Source organism: Dipodomys merriami, unplaced genomic scaffold (genome assembly GCF_024711535.1).
Source record: "Dipodomys merriami isolate MVZ:Mamm:240054 unplaced genomic scaffold, mDipMer1.0.p SCAF_33, whole genome shotgun sequence".
In the NCBI taxonomy this organism is placed as follows: Eukaryota; Metazoa; Chordata; class Mammalia; order Rodentia; family Heteromyidae; genus Dipodomys; species Dipodomys merriami.
In genome coordinates, this window is record NW_027204826.1 from 11,706,927 (window position 1) to 11,731,059 (window position 24,133).

Genomic DNA, 24,133 nt, shown 5'->3' on the forward strand with positions numbered 1-24,133 from the left:
ATGCATTTTATGTAGCAGAGGATACAACAACAGGGTTAAGGATGTATATGTTCAGATTAGCAAAAAGATTTTTAAATTAAAAAAAAAAACAGTTTAAGACAAAGATGAAAGGACCCAGAGGGAATCACACAGGGTTTTCTGTTGCATTTTGTTGGCTGTACATCTTCAACCAGCTTACTTTCCATTTCTATCCCCCCCAACCAGGTAAATCAAGGACAGATTAAATGTTAGCCTTTATGTCAGCCTAGCAAAGTGCTCAGCATTGGATGGGTAATTCTCTACCCGCCTCAATAATCATTACCAACAGCATTTCCCTGGCAATCTCCTGTAAAAGTAGAGATGTCTCTTGTCTCTAACCTAGAGAGTTACCTTATTTATGAAGCACTGTCAATGTTTCAAGTGGTGAGGAATACCACATAAAATATACCAAAGTGAGATTATTTTAGTCCATCTATGATGACTTAATATGTACATTTATACCTGGGTCAAGAGACTTTATGTTTCTCCAATATAGTTAGTGACCTTTTTACTGTAAGTTGCCTTCTTTTTCCTCCTTTTAGGAACTTCTAAAAACTTTTTTTTGAAAAAAGCATTTTTAGCTTTTTAATTTAAAATGTTTCAATTTCAGATGTTAAAAAAAGTTGCAGAAATCACCAAGAGTTCCAGAACAGCCTTCACCCAGCTTCCCCAATGTGAGCATCTTATATAACCACAATGGTTATGTAAACCATGAGGGTAATGCAGACCGCAGACTAGGCTGCTGCTCTTCAGAGTAGAGTCCCATCTTCCCATCCCTCCTGCTACCTTTGTCATGGTCCTGAATTCCTGAGGAAGCTCCACCTGGGATTCATTGGTGTACTTTCCCAGCCAGCCTTTCTTGGTCATTTACCAGCTTTCAGACCCTTCAAGGGTACCGAGTCATCTCCTGGATTTCTTTTTATTTTGGTGTGTGTGTGTGTGCGTGCACATGTGCTGTTTGTGCCAATACTGGGTCTTGAACTTGGGGCCCTTTGCTCTTGTTTGGCTTTGTTCACTCCAGGCTGCTACTTTACCACTTGAGCCACACCTCCACTGCTGGATTTTTGATGGTTTATTGGAAATAAGAGTCTCTCTGATTTGTCTTTCTCGGTTCTCCTCAGATTCTCTGCCAGGGTTGGCTTTGAACTTCAATTTCAGCCTCCTGAGTAGTTAGGGCTATAGGTGTGAGCCACTTAAGCCCGGCTATTGTCTTTTTTTTTTTTTTTTTATTTCTCCCTTTGTCAGTGGAAAGCACTTTGTTGCGTGTGCTGTTCTTTATTTCTGTGCCTTCGCGTCCTAATTTTAACATCCATTACTGTGGTGTTTCCCCAGTGGTGATTTTCTAGTTCTGTTTTTATTTACACTTAGTAATTGGAATTCTACTCTTAGGACTTCATGTATTCGTTTAAGTGAGGGACAAAACTTTTTAAATAGCAATGACAGGTCCACTTTCTTTAAGCTGGGAGGACAATTTGACAAGTGACACCAAGCAGAAAAAATATGCAGAAACCCAAAAACCATCTCAAACATGAATGTTATTTGAAATGTTCTTGCTATTTTCCCCTACAGAGTAGGTGAGGGAGAAGGCGGGGGGGGGGGGGATGGGGGGGGGGGCTCTGCAGCCAAAACGGTCTCATTTGTTTCAGTCCAGGCCGCAGATGTCTTTGGCGTTTGAGGTCTCAGAGGGAATTCTGTCAAGGGACTAACACTGACAGAGTGGGATGTTTGGAAGGCATTTAATTTGTAATGTGACATCTTACCTCAGCGCTTTGTAAACGCTGTAACAGAAATGTTTAAAATATTGTTTTCCTCTTTCAGAATGTATATTACTACTGAATAGTAACTGAGTTGGAGGTGACTCTCTATTAGATTAAATTTCAGCAGCCCTCAAATCTTATTAGTGTAAAGAGATCATTATTCTGAAGTGTGTGTGCGTGTGTGTGTGTGTGTGTGTGTGTGTGTGTGTGTGTGTGTGTGTGTGTGTGTGTGTGTGTGTGTGTGTGTGTGTGTGTGTGTGTGTGTGTGTGTGTGTGTGTGTGTGTGTGTGTGTGTGTGTGTGTGTGTGTGTGTGTGTGTTGCTGGGGACCAAAGCCAGGGCCTTGTTTGTGCTGATTAAACATGCCCTCTACCACTGAGCTACCACCCTAGTCTAATTCTGAATTTTTCATTACCGAAAGATACGTTTAATAAAAGCTGGGCACTGATAGCGCATCCCTATAATCCTAGCCTCTTAAGAGGCTAAGATCTGAGGATCTAGGTTCAAATGTAGCCTGGGCAAAAAAATCAGGGAGACTTTTAACTAGCAAAAAAAAAGACAAAAATAGAGGTGTGGTTCAAGTGATAGAGCCTTTGCCTTGAGCGAAAAATCTAAGGAACAGTGCCCAAGCCCTGAGTATAAGCCCAAGTACCTGTACACACACACACACACACACAGGGCAGCATATTCTATACTGTGCTTTAAGTTCTACCTATATGATCTTGGTCTTTTTATTTGTACCTTAAAACTATTTCTACTCACCAGCCACAATATATTTTATCAAATTCTCTGTATTTATTTGGTAGACTGTTAGTGGCCATGTAGTTAAATATCCTCCCTGGCATGTGTTAACTAGTTACAAATAAAATTTTAGGAGTATGAAATATAGCTGTTATATTTGGGAGGAGGAAGGTGAATCGTAGGCATCTTAGAGCACAAATACTCCATGAACCAGCTGTCAGCTCACATTTTTAGGGCAAGGGAGAATTTTGATGGTGGGGGTTCATGAATGATTTTGAGTTAGTTTGCATACTAAGTACATGTAAACTCGAAGATGCATGAGATTCCTCATATCTAAAATGTCTAAAAGCTCTGTTTCAGATTGGTAATTCTTTGGAGAATATTTTAAAGTAGGCAGAAAAGCAGACCGAGAAAGGTGAAATTGATGGGTGTTATTTCTGGACCCTGGCTGAGAATCACTGTCAGTGTTTGCATTGATATGATTGAACATGCCACTTCGGATTTATTGGTAAGCAACTGTGTAGCCTCTCACCAGCTGGAGGTGGATATACCAAGTGACCCTAGTGACAGGAGGCTGACATCTCAGGATCGCAGTTCAAAGCCAGCCTGAGGAAGAAAGCCTAAAACACTTACCTCCACTTAACCACCAAAAAGCCAGAAGTGGAGGTGTGGATCAAGTGATAGAGCACCGCCTTGAGTGAAATGCTAAGGGACAGCACACCCAGGCCCTGAGTTCAAGCCCCAGTACTGGCAAATGCACGTATACACACACACACACGCACGCACACACGCACGCACACACACAGAAGGAGAGGAAGAGGAGAGAGAGAGGAAGAGGAGGAGGAGAGAAAGAAGGAAGCAAGTAAACAAACTAATATGAGGTAGATAAAATCTTTTTTGCAGAGTGAACCTAGTGTTCTTGTTCATGTGACTACCTCATTGCCTGCAGGGACTAGAGCCAGGAGGAGGATGCTCAAGTGTTCGCCTGAACCCCTACCCCACACCACCCCATCCAAGGGGACATACCACCCTCCTAATCCCTTTGCCCCTGGCAAACACAAATCCATACTTATTCCTTCCCATTTCACATGGGAAATGTAAGGATCACTTTGGTTTATTCTCTTATTCACCTTCATTAAGATGCAGTAAAGCATGAAGTGTATTAATGGAGAGATCCCAGTCTATAGAGGCAATTCACTGAGGAGAAGACAGGCTTGGAAGATTAAACTTCAGCTTCAAAAGCCAGAAACAGACTCTTGTTATTAATAACTTTGAAAATGGAAATCCAACTTTTGATAAATTATTTCAGAGATGTGGTTCAGACATCAGGTAGGCTAGTCTGTGTCTGGCCATCAATTATAGCGGTCTCCTGCTATCAGCTCCAGAGAATCGGCACATTCAGGAGCATGCCCAGGGGTCTCACTCAGAACTTCAGGAGCCCTGGTGTTTTCCTGCTGGCATGTGAGGATGTTGGCAGTCATTTTAGCAGCTTGATGGACCCAGAAATTGATACCTACCAGAGAAAGGGGGTGCTATCCATTTGTTTGCTTCTATCATCCTGCTTTAAAAAAACCCTGTAATTTTAAGGTTTAGACATGATGTGTGCTCCTTTTTAGAATTCACAAGATGTATGTGTGTGTGTGTGTGTGTGTGAGAGAGAGAGAGAGAGAGAGAGAGAGAGAGAGAGAGAGAATATGTTTGAACAAGTAACAGGTTTTGTTACTCTTGCCTGATCAAGCAACTTGTTACACTTGCCTACATTCAGTCAATCCTGACCTGTGAGGCTGTTCTTTAGCCCTCATCCCCTCTATGATAGGAAGACACCAGTGGCACCTTTCAAAAATAGAGGTTTGTTTTATTTTTTTTTCTGTAATTTAATGGAGGGATTGTAGATGGTTTTACATGAGACAGACAGAAAAGAGTTAACCCATTCTCAACAGTTTTGGGAATGATCATCCTGTGATGTTTTAAACTAAAAAAAAATTTTTTTAATTGTAAACTTTCTCAAAAGGAAGAAGACAGAAGCAATTGTGAGAGCTTTTCAGTGGCACCATAGTAAAGATGATGGTTTATAACTTTGTTGAAATACATGGATCTGAAAAGCCCTACCCCCTTAGTCACAGAATTCCTAAGGATCTCTTGTTAAGACCCTGTGTCAGAGGGTATCTGTGGGAAGCTGTGGAATGCATACAGGTCTACTGTAGCCTACTGGTCAGAAGCCTTGTCCTTGAGTTGGGTCCTTCCAGCAATGCCTCCTGCAAGTTGTGTGATGCTGGCTCAGCCGTTCCTCTATGCCCTGGGCTTTGGTTCTAGAGAGGGCAAAAGCAAACTCTCCCTCCTGTGGTTGTTGTAGAGATGAAATCAGACAGCACAGAGTAAACGCTCAGCACATACCACAGTGAGTATGTCAGTGGTTGAGGCCTTACTACTAAGAGTTATAGACAGACCCCTCTCTCCCTCTCCTTCTCATGCCTTCAGCTTTTGGTCTTATCTCCCCCATGAGAGGGAGAATTATTTTCCATGAGATATCTTCAGTCCACCCAGAAGCAAGTGTGGCCTGTGAGAGAGATAGGGCTTGCTTTGGGTCAAATCATTTCTTTGGTTATTGGGGAAAACCTACCAAGAAGTGAATCCTGAAGACAGTGCTTCCTTGTGTTAATTTTTCATCCCCTAAAAGTGGCTGGTGCAGTTTTAGTGACTGGTCCTTCCCTTCTTTCCCTTTCCCCTTCCGTTTTCCTCTTCCCCTTCCCCTTCCGCTTCCCTATCCCCTTCCCCTGCTCTTTCTCCTTCCCCTTCCTTCCTTTAAACTTTAGTGAGGGGGCAGGGGGCTCACACGTGTTGGCTGGTTCAATTTCTTGTCATTTCCCCCACTTCTGCAGGAAGGGTCAGGAGATAATTCTCCATAGTAGTCTTGCCATTTGTTATTTATTTAATAACAGTTTGCTAGCAAAACTAAGAGTACTTATCCTGCAGGTAGTTCCCCTTTATGATTTGGTTTATTTGCTTCCCATTTATGCTTTGCCTCATTCCACTAAGAATTCAAGGCAGCTTTCAATTAAAACCAAACAAAAATGAAAACAGCAGCAGGAAACCTGTGGATAGCCCAGGACTTGAACTGACCAAGTCCACCACACTAAAAGGACGATTTTTTTTTTCTTCCTAGAATGAGGCCCTTTGGGATTCTTGGCAGCCAAAGAAAAAAGAAGAGCTACATTAAGATCTATATGTTTTTGTACTTATGCACTCTCATCCACCTTTATATAAAATTCCAAGGACCCATTTTTCAAATAGTAAACTTGGGTTCAGTGAAAAGCTATCTATAAGCCTGGTTTTGGAGGCTCATACCTGTAATTCTAGCAGCTTAGGAGCCTGAGATCTGAGGATCTTGATTCCAAACACGCCCCGTTGGGAAAACCTATGAGACTCTCATCTCTAATTAAACATCCAAAAGCAGGTGTGGCTCAAGTGATAGAGCATCAGCCTTGAGCAAAAAAATCTAAGATAGTGCCCAGGCTCTGAGTTCAAACCTGAGCCTGCACATGCTCTAATTTGCAACCCAACTGCCAGCCCAGGGATCCTGGGAGAGTTGCCCTGGATATCATGCTTTGCAAAACCATAATGACAGATATTCTTGGTCCTCAAACAAACCTCTCAGTGCCTGCTGTTAGCTGCTGCCTGCCAGCAGCCTCTGGCTGAGCCTGACATTACTAGTTGCAAAACCTTGTTGAACGGAATGATTTCACATTGCCTGCGTATTTGAGCATTTCCACATATCTGTGTCCCATTTGGGCATCTTATTTCCTGCGTACCTCCATCTCAAGTCCACAAGTTTATTACAAGGGCTGTACTTCCTCCTCTCTGTCTTATTGACTGTGGGGGAATTTTTCCCCATTATCCTACAGGGATGAGCCTATTGTATATCTTTACTGATAGAATTTTCACCTAACCATTACAAAAGTTGACCAAAGCTATCTGGGAGGACATTGTGGTGGGAGGTTTCTGTTTTGGTTTGTTTGTGCTGCTGAGGATGGAACCCAGGGCCTTGTGAATGGTTGCCAAGTGCTTTGGCACTGAATCACACCCTCAACCTCTGCTTTCCTTGTCTAGAAGGAGTTTGTTCCTGATGGAAGTTTCGTTTACTTTGGATTTGTTTAGCAGTGCTAAGGATTCAGGGTCCCCTATATGCCAGGCAAGTGTTCCACTCCTGAGCTACACTCCTGCCCTGCCCCATGCTCCTGGTGGAAGTTTTCATTCTTATGCTTGAGACCTTTCTTGATAGAGTTTGAACAAAATATAATCCATCCCTCACCTCAGCCCCTCACTCCACTATCAAATTATATTTGCACCCCAAGGATTCTTTAATATGTAAGGGCCAGAGTGTAGCTCAGTGGAAGAGCTCTTAACAGGTTTGCATTAGGCCCTAGGTTCTAGCACAGGGAGGAAATAAAAACTAATGGGGCCAGGCCGTGGTGGCTCATGCCTGTAATCCTAGCTATTCAGGAGGCTGAGGCATGAGGATCACAGTTCAAAGCCAGCCCCAGAAGGAAAGTCCATGAGATTCTTACCTGCAGTAAACTACCAAACAGCCAGAATTGGAGCCATGACTCAAATGGTAGAGGCTTGAGCAAAAAGAAGCTCGGGGATAGCAGGACCAGAGTTTAAGCCCCAGGACTGGCACATGTGTGCCCGTGCACACATGCGTGCACACACACACACACACACACACACACACCACATCTGGTCTATGTTGACCCTTCAAATGATGTCTTAAGTAAGCTTCTGTCTACCTTGGGTTACATGAAGAGTACTTCACAACAAGTAGATTTGTAAACAGTCCTGAAAAACTGGAATTCCAGCGCAAAGCTCTTCTGAAATTTTGATTTGAGCAGAGGTGAAGTAAAATACTTCAGAATCCTATCCTTTTGTTTTTCTTTTCAGCCATATACCCAATCTTCTGTGGATCCCCAACATATGAAATCAATCAGGGACACAACTCCCAGTCTTTGCTGTTGCCCTTTTCTCAGTACAGTGTGTGTCCCAGAAGGCACCTCTAGGGAATTAGAGACCAACAGATCTCATCATCCCTTCTCTTGCCTGGGCTGGCTTTGAACCTCAGTCCTCAGACTTCAGACTCCCCAATAACTAGGATTACAAGCATGAGCCTTTGGTAACTGGCCACATTTGTATTCTTGGTGTTCTTGCCTAGTGGAAAGATACAGAAGGGCACCATAAAAGAAGTAAATGTAGTTGATGTATTCTTTCTCTTGGTGACTTAATGCATATAGACTAATTTACTGTTGATAATTCTTGCCAGGGGCAAAATGCAGATGTCCCTTGCTCCTCTGTTTCCTAGGCTAGATGTCCTGAGACTTGAATGTGATCCAGAATTTGAAAATGCCAGATTGGGATGCAATTTTTTTCTTAAACACCTGGCTGATTTTATAGAAAGTGTTAACGGTGAGTTTTTCTGGCATTGCATTTTCTACGTAGGTGGCAGGAGATTTCCTGTATGTTTTGCAAGATCCTGGGCAAAGGCAGGCGGTAGTGTGAACCCCTCTGTGGTCATAGGGCTTCAGGAAGGACAATTTCTTAACCCACAGTTGTTACAGTATGCGTAGGAGGCTATTCCAGAGGGTGTCTTTTCAACCTCAAAGCGATTGCAAGTTCACAGGTGTGTTCATGAAAACGAATAAGAGTGGCTCGTTGAGGAATTCCAAATATTGGAGGCCGATCCACCTTTCCCTCAATGCGAGCACAGGTTGGAGTCTCTGCCTACAATCCCCTCGTGGGTGAAGCAGATAGTTGAAGCATGACAGAACTTATTAAGAGCCCTGCAGGCTTCCTCTACTGCTTGTAATGGAGAGTGGGCAGGTCCAGGAGGAGGTCATCTGTGCCACTGTGCAGTACCAGCATGGGCTGGTGTTAGTATTATGCTCACCTTTGGTCCTCAGCTCCACCCAGACGTGGGCCCCCTTTCCATTCCTGGAGTTCCCTCCATACAGCTGGCCCCTCCCTCTCTCCACGCAGACCTGGACTCCCATCTACCTCACTTCCTATGGATGGTGACGGAGGCCATGTGCTCTCTCTTGGGGGAAATATGGCTCCTCTAATAAACCTTATAATAATCTTCCTCCTGTGCCTGCCTGCCTCTGCGTGATCCCCTGGGATGGATGTGTCCAATCCTCTTACAGCAGGGAATGTTCATCTGGAAAAAGAACTTCCTTGAGTTGAGGAGAAAACAGCTTTGAGGAAACTTTTGGTGTTATCTATCGAGATGCCCAGGAGAAATATGTTTATAGAGTGAAGCCAGTTTCTGCTGGGCAAGATGCACTCAGTTGGCAGTTTCAAAAATTGGAAATCCATTCCAGAATTTCTAATACAACTAAAGAGGATTTATATATAGGCTGTGTATTGAAAGGGTTTGTGTGATTTTTTTTTGTTGCTATGTTTTTATGTGTCAGTACTATGATCTTGAACTGGGAACCTGAGCATTATTGCTTAACATTTTTGCCCAAGGCTGGAGCTCTACCATTTGAGCCAAACCTTCACGTCCAGCCTTTTTGGTGATTCACTGGAGTTAAGAGTCTCATGAACTTTCCTGCCCCAGCAGGCTTCATACTGTGATCCTCTGATCTCAGCCACCTGAAGAGCTAGGATTGCAGGCATGAGCCACCGGCACCCAGCTTTATGTGTGTTTTTAAAAGGTTGAGAAATGCTGCTCTTTAGGGACAATGGCGTGTGAGGACATCATGATGTGACAAGCGGCCTCGGCTCCAAAGCTAGGAGCTCGGAGCCTTTGCCCAGTCCTCATGAGTGCTATGACTTCCATCATGTCAGTTGTCCGGTTTTGCTTTCTTTCTCTGCCAAGTGCAGACAATCTGAGTGGATGTGGAGTTCTTGGGTTGCTTTCAACTCTGGAATCCTATAACTCCTTCCTTGGGGTATTTGTCTGCATGCAGCCCAGGCTGAGGGTGGGCCTGGGGCCGCCCAGCTCTCCTTCCTTCCTCTCCTCTCCTCCTTCCTTTTCTAGGTGAATGTCCAGCATGGGGAAACCCACACAGGCGTCCCCTTCTTCAGTGTGCTCCATTTAATAAGCGTTGCAGCAGGGTCTGGCTCACACTGCAAAGAACAAAGGCTGACTTCAGTCTTTACCCTGGGTTTCAGGTCACTCTGATTGTTTGCAAAACATGGTTTTTGTCACTTGCCAGTACTTGTTCTCCCTGTGAGTAAAACACACACAGATCCTGAAGGAATGTGGAATACCAGTTTTCCAGCACCACGGTCTCCTGGCCCCATTGGTCTCCCAGGCTCTCAGCACAGGGCTGAGGATCCTCTGGGATTCCCAGAACCAGCAGTTGCTTTGACATGAGTTTCAAGGAAGTTACTACGTGGCATATGCCTCTGAAGAAGAAACACAAGATAATTCTTCTAAGATATTTTAGGTGCTTATTGTCAGGTTATTTTGGATAAAAGATTTTTTTGAGGGGGGGAGTGTGCTACTTAGCTAGTTGAGAGATTTTTTTTTTGGCGGGGGATTGGTTGTGGAGCTTGAACTCTCATCTACGTGCTGTCCCTGGGCTCTTCAGCTCAAGGAGAGCGCTTTACCACTTGAGCCACAGTGCCACTTCCGGTAGTTTTTTTCTTTTTTCGGTGGTTAATTGGAGATAAGAGTCCCACGGACTTTCCTGCCTGAGCTGGCTTTGAACCGCAATCCTCAGATCTCAGCCTCCTGAGTAGCTAGGATGACAGGCCACTGGTACCTGGCTAAAGTTTATTTGGGAAGCACGGTTTTATGTCCTAGAAGTTGCTGTATCATGAGCCCTTTATTTACCAAGTAAACCTTACATGTCTCCGTGGTGGCCACACATGTGGGTTCAGCGTAGTAGTAGGATATATTAAGGCCCAGTACTGGCCTTCATACCCATTGAAACAGATGCAGCCAATGCAGAGGCTGAGGCCTCTCCCTCTGAGCTTGGCCTCTACTTGGTCAACACAGCCCCCAGTGGGGCCTTGTGGGTCCCAGGCCTGCCTTGTTAGGAAATGAGCAACATTTAGGAGCCCTCGATACCTCGCATAGCTCTGTGTACAGTGACAGGGAATGGAAATAGGGCTGGACGCATGACAAGCAGACCAGTGATAAATATAGGAGACTCTCCTCATTCTTCCGCAGTTAGTCACGGAGGGACAATGTGAGCTTTATAAACTTATAAGGACTAGGCAAACAGTTCCACATTTAAAATAACTTGGAGTCATTTTTAAATGAGAGAAAAGGAGTATTTTCTTTTTATTTCCCTACACCCTGTCCATTTAGGCAGCCGTGACAGCGGTTATAAGTGAGCAGCATCTTTCTGGGCTGGTTTTGCTGTCCTGATTGAGCTATGGGAAAGTCACTCCTCTGCAGAGATTTCTTGCTTCTTTTGAGGAAACTTACCATGATGTGGAAAGAGAGTACTGTGTGAGAGAGACACGGTGTGTCTTGCGTATAGCTGTCAACCACCTAACCCCCAGTGTCGGCCATCCTTTGTCTTTGATTGTTTTATGTGTTTGTGTTGGTCCTGAGGCTAGAACTCAGGGCCTGGATGCTATCCCTTAGCTTTTTCACTCAAGGCTGACACTTGACCACTTGTCACAACTCTGCTTCCAGCTTTTTGCTGGTCAATTAGCGATCTGAGTCTCAATTTTCCTGCCTGGGCTTACTTCAAATGGTGATCCTCAAATCTCAGTCTCCTGAATAGCTAGGATTATAGGTGTGAACCATTGGTGTCCGGCTAATGCTATTATTTAAATGTGCAAAGGAAGAAATAAAATCATCTAGCCCACAGTAACCAAGACTAACAGCCAGAGGGATCCCGGTGCCCCACCGCACTCCCCCCCCACCCACTCCCCCGAGCTTCTGCTCCTCAACCTTTTTTTCCATTGAACTTTTCCTGCATTGAGTCTTCCGGGTTGGTAGTGTCTCCATCTTAGCTTTCCAAATCTCTATTTAATAATGATGCTCTTTATAACTTGGTGTCTGCTTTCTCGGTTGCCCTGTTTATGGCATCTACTTCCTTGTTTGTTCCATTCTTTCTTGCTTAGCATGGCTTACTGGTTTCTGAGATTTTAATGAACCAGTGGGCCTGGTCAGTACGCAGTTGATTCTTTTGCTTATTAATGAAATATCTGCACATACATCCACTCGTCTAGATTGTAAGAATAGACTTGGAAGTTGGCTCTTTCTGGGAACCTTCCTCAACCAAGGGGAAGGCCACATGGAACTCCATTTTTCTATATGAATTACTACAGAGAATAAACTCTCGTTATCTAATCTTTTTAATAAGACTTGTTTGTGTGGAACCGGCTCTGCGGGACACTGAGTCTTCTGGGTCTCATTTGTCTGGCTCCTTGATAGCACAGTCTTTGCTCTGTAGCAACATTGGTGTCATTGGATGTTCCACGATGAGCCAGCACCCTCCAAGAGCAAAGCATCTTTCCGTGTTACAGCACAGCAGAGATCCTTGAAGACAAGACTCGGCCTTGCCGATTTGTGCGGGGACAATGTCCTTGACCCTTTGCTGCAACTTAATAAATAAAGAGGGATGAGTGGGAACATATTATCTGTCCCCTGTCATCACCGAGACGCTGGCTCTCCTATATGATGTGTGGGTTTGGTGCCTGGGGAGGGGGGTGGGGGGACTTGCAGTTTTTCCCTCACAACAGATGCCTGCTTGAACAGAAGACAAGCCCAGGAGGATCTCCCCTAGCCCTTTCAGACAACAGAGATGTAGGGAACCACCCTACCTCCTTGGGAGGTGGAGGTGAAGAGGCCATGAAAGCAGTCAAAAGGGTATAGATTTGAAGCCCGATTGTTATTGGTTTGGGTTTTTTGTGTTTTTTTTTGGGGGGGGGGGATAGTTCTGCAGCTGTGGTCCTTATATAAATGATTTCATCTCAGTGCCTCCAATTTGGTCTTCTATAAATGAACGTAGTGATTGTGACCCTGAGATAATATTTAGAACGGTTAAATAATATATATGAGATGCTAATGGTGTTATTAAGCATGTGGGAAATACTTCATGGATGTTAACTGTTCATGAATACACAATCTTGCATTCAGGCTCTCTGATACAAATGCATTCATCTAGGAGACACTTAGGAGTTATTGCCAGGCACTGTTGGCCTGTAACGCTAGCTACTCAGGATGCTTAAGATCTGAGGATTATAGTTCAAAGCCAACCCAGGCAGGAAAGCCTATGAGATTCTTACCTTCAATTAATTACCAAAAAGCTGGAAGTAGAGGTGCAACTCAAGCGGTGGAGGGCCAGGCTGGAGTGAAAAAGCTAAGAGACCAGTGCTCAGTTCACACACACACACACACACACACACACACACACACACACACACACACACACACACACACACACACACACACACACACACACACACACACACACACACACACACACACACACACACACACACACACACACACACACACACGAGGGGGGGGAGTGTTCCAGGTTGTAAAAAGTGAGGTCCCGCCCCTGACTTGAGAGCTGATGTACCATGTGCATCCTGAAGCTTCTGCCTCAGCCTTCCATGGAACACATCTTTGTTTTGGTTCAAACAAGGAAACTGAATAATCTTTGGATCCTAACCCAAAATGATGAGTCTTCTGGATCTAATTACTCTGAGGCCATGTTCCCTCCGGAGGCGAAGGTGATTTCTTTTGGCGTTCAGAAGAGCAGTGTAGCCAGTGTGATATTCTTCTGTGGGTGTTTAACACAGAAGTTGCCATGTGAACTTTTCCTTTGGGGGTTCAAGTTCATGTTCCCAGGTAACTAACATAGCAGTAGTTCTTTGTGCCTATCAGGAAAAGCATACTACTTAAATGGAACAGTGATGTGTCTCTTAGAACAACCCAGAATAGCCAAGATGCTCCTAAAGTATTTTATATTTTGATTCAGAAAGCTTACCTTATTTGAATATCCACAGACCCATTCTGTCCTTTAGAAATTGTTTGGATTAAAATTGTTAGCACTGTAAAAAGTTGTGTGGTTGAGTGGCCTCCGTTTTGGTTTTATTGTTCCTTGTAAAGAAGACAAGGCTTCTACTTCTAGCAGAGAAGTTGACTATGATGTGCTTTTTTTTTTTAAGTTTTCTAAGCTCAAGATCATTAAAGAATTTACTAGCAGGAGTGAAATCAAATGTGAATAAAAAGGAATTACAGGGACTCTGGGGAGGGAGAGAATTAAACACTGATACATGTGTGTAACTCGTCTCTCCTCCCCTCTTCATCCCAGTGAAGAATCTGAGATTTTAAATGCAGTTCCCTGTTAGGCAACCATGACCTTCCTCTTAGTGGTTGATGTAGGACTCATCCTTCTCTTTTCCAGTGGTTTGGTTTTTTTTTATTAGGTATTTGTGTGTGTGTGTGTGTGTGTGTTTTGTTTAATTGTTGGTCATTGTTAGAATTCCAAGGAATAGAAAACTCTCCCCAGCAGAATCAATTTGTGGTTCCCTGTGTACCTTTGTTAGTTGATAGCAGCTTCCATTTCACTTCTTGTTTCTCAAAGCTAAAATGCTTTTAATCATACTCTGTGTGAAGAGCTTGACTTCTTCACCCCCTTGGTGCCGTAATTGGAAATTTGGTTACTGTACTAGATTTTTTTTTTAAGTTTTGGCACTCATGTGGAACAATCATCCATCTGCTGGCGAGACACACTGCCCGGGGCTTTTCGAGAAATCCCTTAATAGTCCTGAGCACTAATAATATTTATATACATTGAGATGAGACAAAATTTACAGCAGGCTTCTGGGGCTGGCTCCAGGACTCTGTAATCCCAGACTTCCTCATCTTCGGCAGCCTGCCTCATGGAATCCTCTCGAAGTGTGCTTTCTTAAGAGCAGCCTGGACTGACGAGTCTTGATGTAGATTGTCCTCTGGCAAACAAGTCAGCTCTCTTCTGTCTCCTCTGTTTCCTGTTGCATTTCTGTCCATCTGCTGGGTATCCAATGTATGTGTGTACGGCAGAAACCTAAAGGCACCCGTGGATTTGGCATCCTATAAAGAAGGGTTGTTCCATCTTAAAAGAAAATGATCTTGCCGGGCACTGGTGGCTCACACCTACTACTACTACTCAGGAAGCTGAGATCTGAGGATTGCAGTTCAAAACCAGCCTGGGCAGGAAAAGTCCCCATAAAACTCTTATCTTTAATAGACTAGTCACACACACACACACAAAAGCCAGAAAGTAGTGCGGTGGCCCAAGGGGTAGAGGCTCAGGGACTGCGCCCAGGCCCTGAGTTCAAGCTCTAAGACAGGTAAAGAGAAGCAGGGCAGGGAGAAGAAAACGATCTTAACTTACTTTAAACTTCATTAAAATTTATTTGGAAGCCCCTCACTACTTAGCAACAAAGCTACCCTCCCCCACCAACCTGCCCTTTTGGATGGGCTCAGGGGACCCCGCTTAGACACACTATTTACAGGGAAATGATGGAAATGCCAAGCCTACCTAATGGGTACATACCTGGTCATGTCTCATCATGGGGTAACCCGGCATTTACATATGACTATCGCTGATTACAAGCAAGTGCACTGGGAGATTTCCTGTTCCTTTAAATGTTCTGGAGTTTCTACTACTGAGTGAACAGCTATTTGATCTTAATGCCTGTTGCTCCTCATGTTTTTTTTTTGTTTTTTGTTGTTGTTGTTGTTGTTGTTGTTTTGGTCCTGCCGTGGGGCCTGAACTCTGGGCCTGGGCGCTGTCCCTCAGCTCTTCAGCTCAAGGCTAGCGCTCTACCAGTTGAGCCACAGTGCCACTTCCGGCTTTTTTCTTTTTGCTTATGTGGTGCTGGGGAATCGAACCCAGGGCCTCATGCATGCTAGGCAAGCACTCTACCACTGAGCCACCTTCCCAGTCCATGCTCCTCATGTTTATAGCTCTCTCTTTTTGTGGTGAGGGAAGGGGGTTCTTAGTCACAGCCTTGGCAGCAAGATGCCTAATCAGTTTTTGTTTGCTTCCAGCCATAAAGGGTGATGGTGGTGGATGGCCAAAGAGTGGCTCAGAATTGGGGGTGTGTCTGGGACAGAGGCTGTTAGTATCATTGCTGCAGCAATTCTATTATTTACTTTATTTTATTTTTGTGTTATGACTTGAGCTCAAGGCCTAGGTGCTATACCTTAGCTTTAAAAAAAAAATTCAAGATTAGCACTCTGCCGCTTGAGCCACATCTCCATTTCCTGCTTTGGGGTGGTTAAATGGGGATAAGAGTCTTACATGTCTATATGTCTGGGCTGACTTCAAACCACAGTCCTCAGCTTTCAGCCTCCTCACTAGCTAAGATTACAGATGTGGTACTCAGCTAACATACCGTTTTTATTCTTCTTCCTCCTCCTCTGCTTCCTCCTCTTCCTTCTGCTGCTGCTGCTGCTTCTCCTCCTCCTCCTCCTCCTCTTCCTTCTCCTCTTCCTCTCTTTTCTTTCTTCTTTCTTCTGTGTGATCAGGTAGTTAACTCCTTGTTATTAAATCTTGAAAGCAGGCAGAGCCACTGAGAACCAGCCCTGTCATGAACTGACATGGACCAACAGGTCCTTCACTTAAGGGTGGCTCACTTGAGATGTGTGTAGCTGCATGCAACAGACAAAACTTCCTCTCTAAGTCTAGCTCTAAGCTGTTGAATATTGCCCTCGTGATTTCATTGTCAGGAGGACTGAGCTTCTTTTATTGTTTCTTTTTATCTCTTTTTTTTTTTTAGTTGTAGTAGTATAATTTAAATTCAGGGCTTTGTGCTTGCTAAGAAAATGTTCTGATATGTGACCCTGTCTCAAGCACTTTTTACTTGTAGGTTATTCTTCAGATAGGGCCTCCAATTTTTGCCTGAGGTTGATTTTTCACTCCAGTCTTCCTACCCATGCCTCTGTTTCCATGAATGGCTTAAGAAACAGTCTTGGCAAGCTGGTACTATCTTAGCTAGTTAGGAGGCAAAGATAGGAGGATCATGGTTCAAAGCCAGCCCAGACAGGAAAGGCCATGAGACTCTTTTCTCCAGTTAACCAGAAAAATGTCAGAAGTGAAGCTGTGGCTTAACTGGTAGAATGCTAATCTTAAGTGGGAAAAGCTAAGGGATGATGCCCAGGCCCTGAGTTCAACCCCCAGTACCAGCACCCCCCCCCAAAAAAAAAACAACAAAAAACAAAAACAAAAAAGGTATTGGAGGATTCCAGCAAAGCTGTTGATAATAAAGAGACTGATGGCCTTCCATGATCTGTTTAATCCTCATATATTTGTACAAAGGGGTTTCAGTTCAAGATGTTGATTTCTGAGTATAATGCATCTTGATCAATGTTACCAATTCTGTTTTTGTTTTTCACATCTCTCCCAACCCTACTCATCTCCTCAAGTTACCTGCTTGCATGTTCAGATAGCTACATTGGATATTAGGACTGCATTTGCCCACCCTTCCTCTCTCCATTTGTCTCTCCTGCTCCTTTAAGTCTCACCCTGCCTAGATAGAACATGTTTCCACTTCCTAGCATTAATTTTGTTAAACTGTCAGTTCATTGTTAAAAGGGTTTACATCATGTTCTTTATATTCGTTTTCTCTTATCTGTAATCACTGACGTCTGTTGCGCGTGTGTTTTCATAAGGAAAAAATACTAATAAAATCTTCACACAGAATTGCATGTCAGAGTCAAAAATATACATATGTAAATAATTTTGTATTGTTCTCCAACTCAGGGGGGGAAAAAAAGTAGGGCACGTATAATGTGAACCAGATTTCCCATTCTGTTGATTTATACTTTATGAGTAAGACTCACAGTGGAGAGTGATCATGACAGCATTGTTAGGGGAATCAAGGTCAGTTCATCTGGCTGGGGTGAACGGTGGGTGTGGTGGCTGGTGAGCCTGAGTTTCCCCTCACTATAGCAGGTGGACGCTTAAAAGACATGGTGGCCCCAACTTGCTGATGATCTCATAGTTAAGAGTTGTGCAGAGAAGAGTGTCCTGCTTATTTGGGATGGCAGGACCAGCTCCCGGTGCTGGGAAAGTTGTAAACCTGAGTGGCTTCATCGTTCCTCATTGTGGCTGAATGTTGTTCAGAATAAAGAAGGATTTCTCTTCAGAAAGGCTAGTGATGGATGCCTTTCAGCAGGAGAGCACAGCTGTCCGCTTGTCCCTGAGCTTCCCTCCCCCAGGTCTCAGTTCCCGGCTGCCAATCATGGTCTGAGAATGCGGCCTTGACTCTTTCAACAGGAGAGACCAAGCTGATGTAACTGTCTTCACAGTATACATCCTTACAGTTGTTCTGGTTTATAAATTAACTTCCTTTTGTGCTCCATTTCTCCTTTAAATCTTACCATCACTGTGTATGGATAGGAAAATGTATAGATATCTACATACACATAGATATCTATTGATATATACATATATAGATAGATATACATAGGCATCTATATACCTTTATTGAGATGTGTAGATAGATAGATAGATAGATAGATAGATAGATAGATAGATAGATAGATAGATAGATAGATAGAGATGATATAGAAATAGATAAGAAACTGTTCTGTAAGTGGTTTTTGGTATGGGGGGGGGGTCTTGAAGTAAACCCCAGTGTGTAAAAGGGCAGGGGACTACTGTGGGTGAAATGCAGAGAGCATTGTACCGTGTATGTATACACGTCACGTGTGAGCGCACGCACCAGTACTGGGGCTTGATCTCAGGGCCTAAGAGCTGTCTCAGCTTGATTTTGCTCAGAGCTGGCGCTCTTACCACTTGAGCCACAGCCCCATTTCCAGCTTTTGGGTGAGGAATAGGAGATGAGAATCTCTCCTTGGGCTGCAGACCTGATCTCCACCCTCACAGATCGCAGCTTCCCGGGTAGCTAGGATGATAGGCGTGAGCAGCAGCACCCGGCGTGTGTGTGTGTGTGTGTGTGTGTGTGTGTGTGTGTGTGTGTACGTACTGTGCTGTCATGGTGTGTGTGTGTGTGTGTGTGCGCGCGCGCGCTGTCATGGTGGGGGGGACTCCCGCTCTCCTGCGGGGATCCTGGGAGGGTGGGACCTGCTCCCCGGCCCCGGGGCACCCCGTCTCACCGCACCCCTGTCTCCGTGTCCCCCACAGTGTGCCCCAGCGCGTGCGGGAAGCGCGCGTGCACGGAGGACAACGAGTGCTGCCACGCCGAGTGCCTGGGCAGCTGCACGGCGCCCGACAACGCCACGGCATGCGTGGCCTGCCGCCACTACTTCCACCGCGGCGAGTGCGTGCCCGACTGCCCGCCCGACACCTACAAGTTCGAGGGCTGGCGCTGCGTGGACCGCGACGCCTGCGCCAACATCCCCAGCGCCGAGAGCGGCGACTCGGAGGGCTTCGTCATCCACGACGGCGCCTGCATGCAGGAGTGCCCGTCGGGCTTCATCCGCAACGGCTCCCAGAGGTGCGGGTCCGCGGCTGCGGGTGGGGGGGGAGGGAAGCGGGGAGGGCAGAGGAGGGCGCACACCCCAGGCCGGGCCTTGGGTGGGAAGCAGAGGGCGCACACCCCAGGCCGGGCCTTGGGTGGGAAGCAGAGGGCGCACACCCCAGGCCAGTTGGAGGGGGGGGCTAGGCCTCCCACTGGCCTGGAGGTGGAGTGGGGGGGCAGGAGAGGGGACAGGATGGGAGGGGGGGACAGGGAAGGGACAGCTGGCCCACGACCCTGGCCCAGTGTCAGCTTTGACCTGCAGATACAGCTTCTTTGGCTAATTTGGGAAGTGTCCGGTCACCGCAGTGGGCAGAAAAGAGAACATTGTACCCTTTCAATGTTGTTGTTGTTGTGCTTTGTGGGTTGTGTTTGTTTGTTTCTGTTTTCAATCCCTCTGCGGTGAGTTTCTGAACATGTCAGTTCTATCCAGAGCTACAGGGAGGACCTTTTTGGCTCCAAAAATAAAACACCATCAAGAAATGATAAATGCTGTCTCCCCCCCACCCCACCTCCATCCCCAGCTTGGGCTTGACACGCACTTGAAAATATTTTAAAGTATTATTTAGACGCCTTTGCTTCCAGAGTGAATTTGAGGATGCTTAGTCTATACCTAGATAATCAAAAGTGCTTCCTTGCAATAACTTTTTTTCAGTGTTCAGTGATTCAGTGATTCCTAGATGTTTTCACAAAGGAATGTATGTGGCTCAAAATTTTTTAAAAATGCACTTGAATGAAAGAGGGAGAGAAACTCACATACCCAACTCCACAGTGCAACAGGGCTGACCCTGAACACGTACCCCAGGCAAACAAAAACATGTGTCCAAAGAAATATTCACAGTTGTTCATAGCAACTTTTTATATAATAGCCAGAACCCAGGCACAACTCAGGGGTCCTAGAACAGGTAAATGGTACCAGGTTTAGGGGTTCACATCGATAACCCCAGCTCTCCAAAAAGCAGAAACAGGAGGATCATAAATTCAATACTAACCCAGGCATAGATAGTGAGACCCCATCTCAAAACCAAAAAAAAAAAAAAATCAAGTAAAATGGAGTAGCTTAGCATGCTTGAGGTCCTGGGTTCAGTTCTAAGCACTGCTCACTCTACCCACATAAAAGAAACAAACAAACAAAAAAGTAAATAGTGAAGCAAAGCAAGCATTGGAATCTTACTGGGTAATAAAAAGAAACCAGTCTCGGAAATACACAGCACCTTGATTGTACTGTATAAAGAAAGCCAATGTCAAAGCTGACACACTGCTTGATTCCATCTATACAGGGTTCTCAAAATGATGAAGTCATAGTGATGGAAAAGAGATTAGAGTTAGGGACAGTACAGCAGGGAGTGACTGAAAGAGTGGGCGACTCCGGAGACCTTTGTGGTGCTGGAAGAGCTCTGTATTGGTATGGTAGTGGGGAGAATGACACAAGTGGAAAGTTGACACGGGACTCCAGACACACACCAGTGTTCATTTTCTGGTTTGGATATTGCATTACCTGTGTGAAAGATTGTAGCCACCACTGTAGGAAATTGGGCAAAGGGTGTGTGGGTCTCTCTACCCTGTGCTTGTAAATTTCTGCGCAGTGGTAATTTCAAAATAAGAACTTTTAGTTAGGAAACAGAGGGTCTGGGAGGGATTATATGATACGTGGGTCAATTTTTAAAAAGAAGACCAAAAAAAAAAGAAAGTGCTGAAAGAAAGCCCCTCCCCATGCTAGAATGTAGAACGTTGAATGTGATCTCAGCACAAAGAGGATCTTCCTGACCCCTTCTTTAGGTAGGTCCACTTACTGCAGGATATTTTGGAAACCTTGACCCCATTCTCTAAACATGAAATAGGAAGATGTCAGAGAAATTATGTTTAAACAATACCCCCTGTCATCCTAGCTACTCAGGAAGTTGAGATTTGAGGATTGTGATTTCAGCCAGGGCAGAAAAGTCTGTGAGATGACTCTTATCTTCAACTTAACCACTGAAAATTGGAAGTGGAGCTGTGGCTCAAATGGTAAAGAGCTAGGCTTGAGCAAAAAAGCTCAGGGATAGTATTCAAGCACCAACTTCAAGCTCCATGAGTAGCACAAAAACAAAAATATGTTTTTTCCTTGGGTAAGAAATAACATTCTAGGGCAAGGGGAAGACTTTACTGGAAACACCTATAACTCCTACTATTTTTCTTTCTTTCTTTCTTTCTTTTTTTTTTTTTTTTTGTCGGTCGTGGGGCTTGAACTCTGGGCCTGGGTGCTGTCCCTCAGCTCTTCAGCTCAAGGCGAACGCTCTACCACTTGAGCTACAGCGCCACTTCCGGTTTTCTGGTGGTTTCTTGGAGATAGGAGTCTCACGGTCTTTCCTGCCCGGGCTGGCTTTGAACCGAGATCCTCAGATCTCAGCCTCCTGAGTAGCTAGGATTACAGGCGTGAACCACCAGCGCTCGGCTCCCACTGTTTTTCTTAATTGTTCTTTCTTTATGGAATTTTCATAAGACCATTGGAGAACCATCCTGCCAATCTAATGGTTTTTCCAACTTACCACTGTATTATAAATCCCATAAGATTCTTATTTATCTTGTCTGGTGAGTGACCCATCTTCTCTATCCTGATTCTTATAGACGGCTACAATCCCAAAGATCCAGCTGTTGCATTAGCATTTTTCCCATCCCTTCCTAAATAATGGTAGGTAAGCAGGAAGAATGACCAGCCTTACTTTTTCCCTGACTTTCTTGGTTGTTTGTGCCAGGCTTCAGATAGCATTTTGAAATAGGAGCGCATTACCAAGTAATAGAAATTCCCTGCTTTTATTGTATGTGCAGCAAAAACAACATTTGGATCAATTTACACGTTTCTGCAAAAACACTGTCAAGAAATAATTTTCAGTTGTGCTTTTGCAAGAAAATGACGGCTCTGTACTATACAGATGCCTTTTGGGAATCTCTCACTGGGCTTTGCTGCGACACAGACCGCAGGAAAAATCAGACTGGTTAATGAATGGCAAAGACACTGCTTCTTCCGCTGCCCCTGCTGGCTGTCCCAGCAAGCCCTCTGCTGTGCAGGTGAAGGCCGCCCAGGCCACAACATCAGAGCAACACCATTCTCTTCTAGTTCCAGCCCCCAGAGCTTCCTTCCTGCCAGCCTGTCTCCCACATGGAACCAGCTGGCTTAGTAGGGAGCAGCCTATGGTCCACACATGCTTCCCATGATAGATTGCATATTTCGTCTAGAAATAAGCAATACACTTTTCCTTTGTAGGCACTTTCCCCTATGGGGGACAACTAAGACATGGTTTATTCTGGGTGGGCCTGAGGTCCAGTGAGCTTCCTCGTGAGCCCTTGACATTTCTGCATTTGGTCCTGCGTGCTGTACAAATGCAACTTCTGGCTTATTCTTGAAAGTTTTTTTCATGCAAGGAGGCAAACTTCATTCTCTTTGTTTGTTTGTGGTTCAACAGCATGTACTGTATCCCCTGCGAAGGTCCTTGCCCCAAGGTTTGTGGAGAGGAAGAAAAGAAGACAAAAACTATCGACTCCGTTACTTCTGCTCAGATGCTCCAAGGATGCACCATCTTCCGGGGAAATTTGCTCATTAATATCCGACGAGGCAGTAAGTGTTCTACCCCTGACTGGACAAATGGTTGAATGTACCTTTGGTTTACTTTGGTTGATGATTTCCTTCCCCCCACCCTCCCTCGCCCACACCCCCTAATCCTGTCTCTGAGTCACAAGTAGAAAAGGGGTTTAAAGAAACTTTATGCAAGTAAACCTCGTACATGACATCTCTCTTTTGGGTTTCACTCAAGAGATTTTAAAAAAGAAAAAGCAGATTGAAAGGCAGTCTGTGTTTGAGCCATTGGCATAGGATTTCCTTCTTCAAGAAGGGTCATCTCCCATTTTTCCATTGGTCATCTTCTTCCCAAGAGAGGTACATGAGCAGCACATTCAAACCCCAGAGGAGACTGGGTGGATGGGAGACATGACTCAGCCAGCTCCAGCTGTAGCTAGGCCCATACTGCTTCAAGTCCCAAGAGTTTGGCTTCCTTGGATATATTGAGGGGACTGAGCAAAGGGAAGAGGTTGTTCTTTTTAATGTTAAAAGAATATTAAGTAAACAATAAGTTTATTTGAAAGGGAAATAGTGAGACTTCACCCATCCAGAGAATGGTCCCTGGAGGGCAATGTTTTTAAAAATATAATTTTACAGTTATTTTTAAGGTATTGTACAGAGGGATTCCTGTTTCATAAGTCAGGTTATGAGTACGTTTCTTTTCGGACAACGTTACTCCTTCCTTTTTCCCTAGTTTTCCCCTCCCGTTCCTGCCCTCAAGACACATAGTTCATTTCCCACGTAGTGTCTACTCAGTACCCTGCCTGCATTTGTTCACCTTTCCTTCATGTCTGAGACTCTCTTGCCCTCTGCGAAAGACAGAAAACAAACAAACAAAAAACAACAACCAAAAAAAAACCCAACCCACACCATATTTCCATTTCCTGGAATTGGTTTCAATAAATAGTATTTTCAATGTTTTGGTGCCAGTAGAGGGGCTTGAACTCAAGGCCCCATACTCTTGCTTATCTTTTTTTAAACTCAAGACTGGTGCTCTACCACATGAGCTACACCTCTGCTTTTTTGACCTTTTTGTTTTGCTTTGCTTTTTGTTTTTTGCTTTTATTTTTTCTGGTTAATCAGAGATAAGCGTCTCGTGGACTTTTCTGTCTGGGCTGGCTTTGAACCTCGATCCTCAGAAGTAGCCTCCTAAATAGCTAAGATGATAGGCTTGAGTCACCGGCATGAGCTCTGGGTGCCTGTGCCTTGGGGGAGAGCAAAGGCTGTTGTTGATAATGAGACTGGGGAAATGTTTGTTCAGCCATGCCCTGCGCTGCGGAGGCAGCGCTCTGTTGACAGAGCCTATTAAAAGGCGGTCCCTGGATCTGTCAGCCCTAGCTAATTGTGAGTCTGGTATTTATGATTTTACATTCTGTTAATCAGCCTGGGAACTGCAGTTCGGGAGCCTCCTGGAAACATGTTTTCCCTTGCCTCAGAGGCCTTGACCCAGGAGTATTCTTGAAAGTCAAAGCTAAGGAGGTGTGTTTTATGATTGGAGGTGGCTGCGGGGGTGAGGGGATGCTTGGCCCTGTGCCGGGATCCTGGGTATGGCTCTGGGCTCCCCCCAGAACAAGACCTGCCAC

General features: G+C 44.8%; 1 protein-coding gene across 1 annotated transcript in view; it reads left to right on the plus strand.

The window, feature by feature from the left end:
* Igf1r (insulin like growth factor 1 receptor) overlaps nt 1-24,133 on the plus strand; it is a 222,258-nt gene that overhangs the window by 155,407 nt on the left and 42,718 nt on the right. Inside the window, exons 3-4 of the mRNA XM_070043168.1 lie at nt 18,622-18,934; nt 22,399-22,550. Of these exons, the coding sequence (XP_069899269.1) occupies nt 18,622-18,934; nt 22,399-22,550 (465 nt within the window). The remainder of the gene's footprint in view (nt 1-18,621; nt 18,935-22,398; nt 22,551-24,133) is intronic.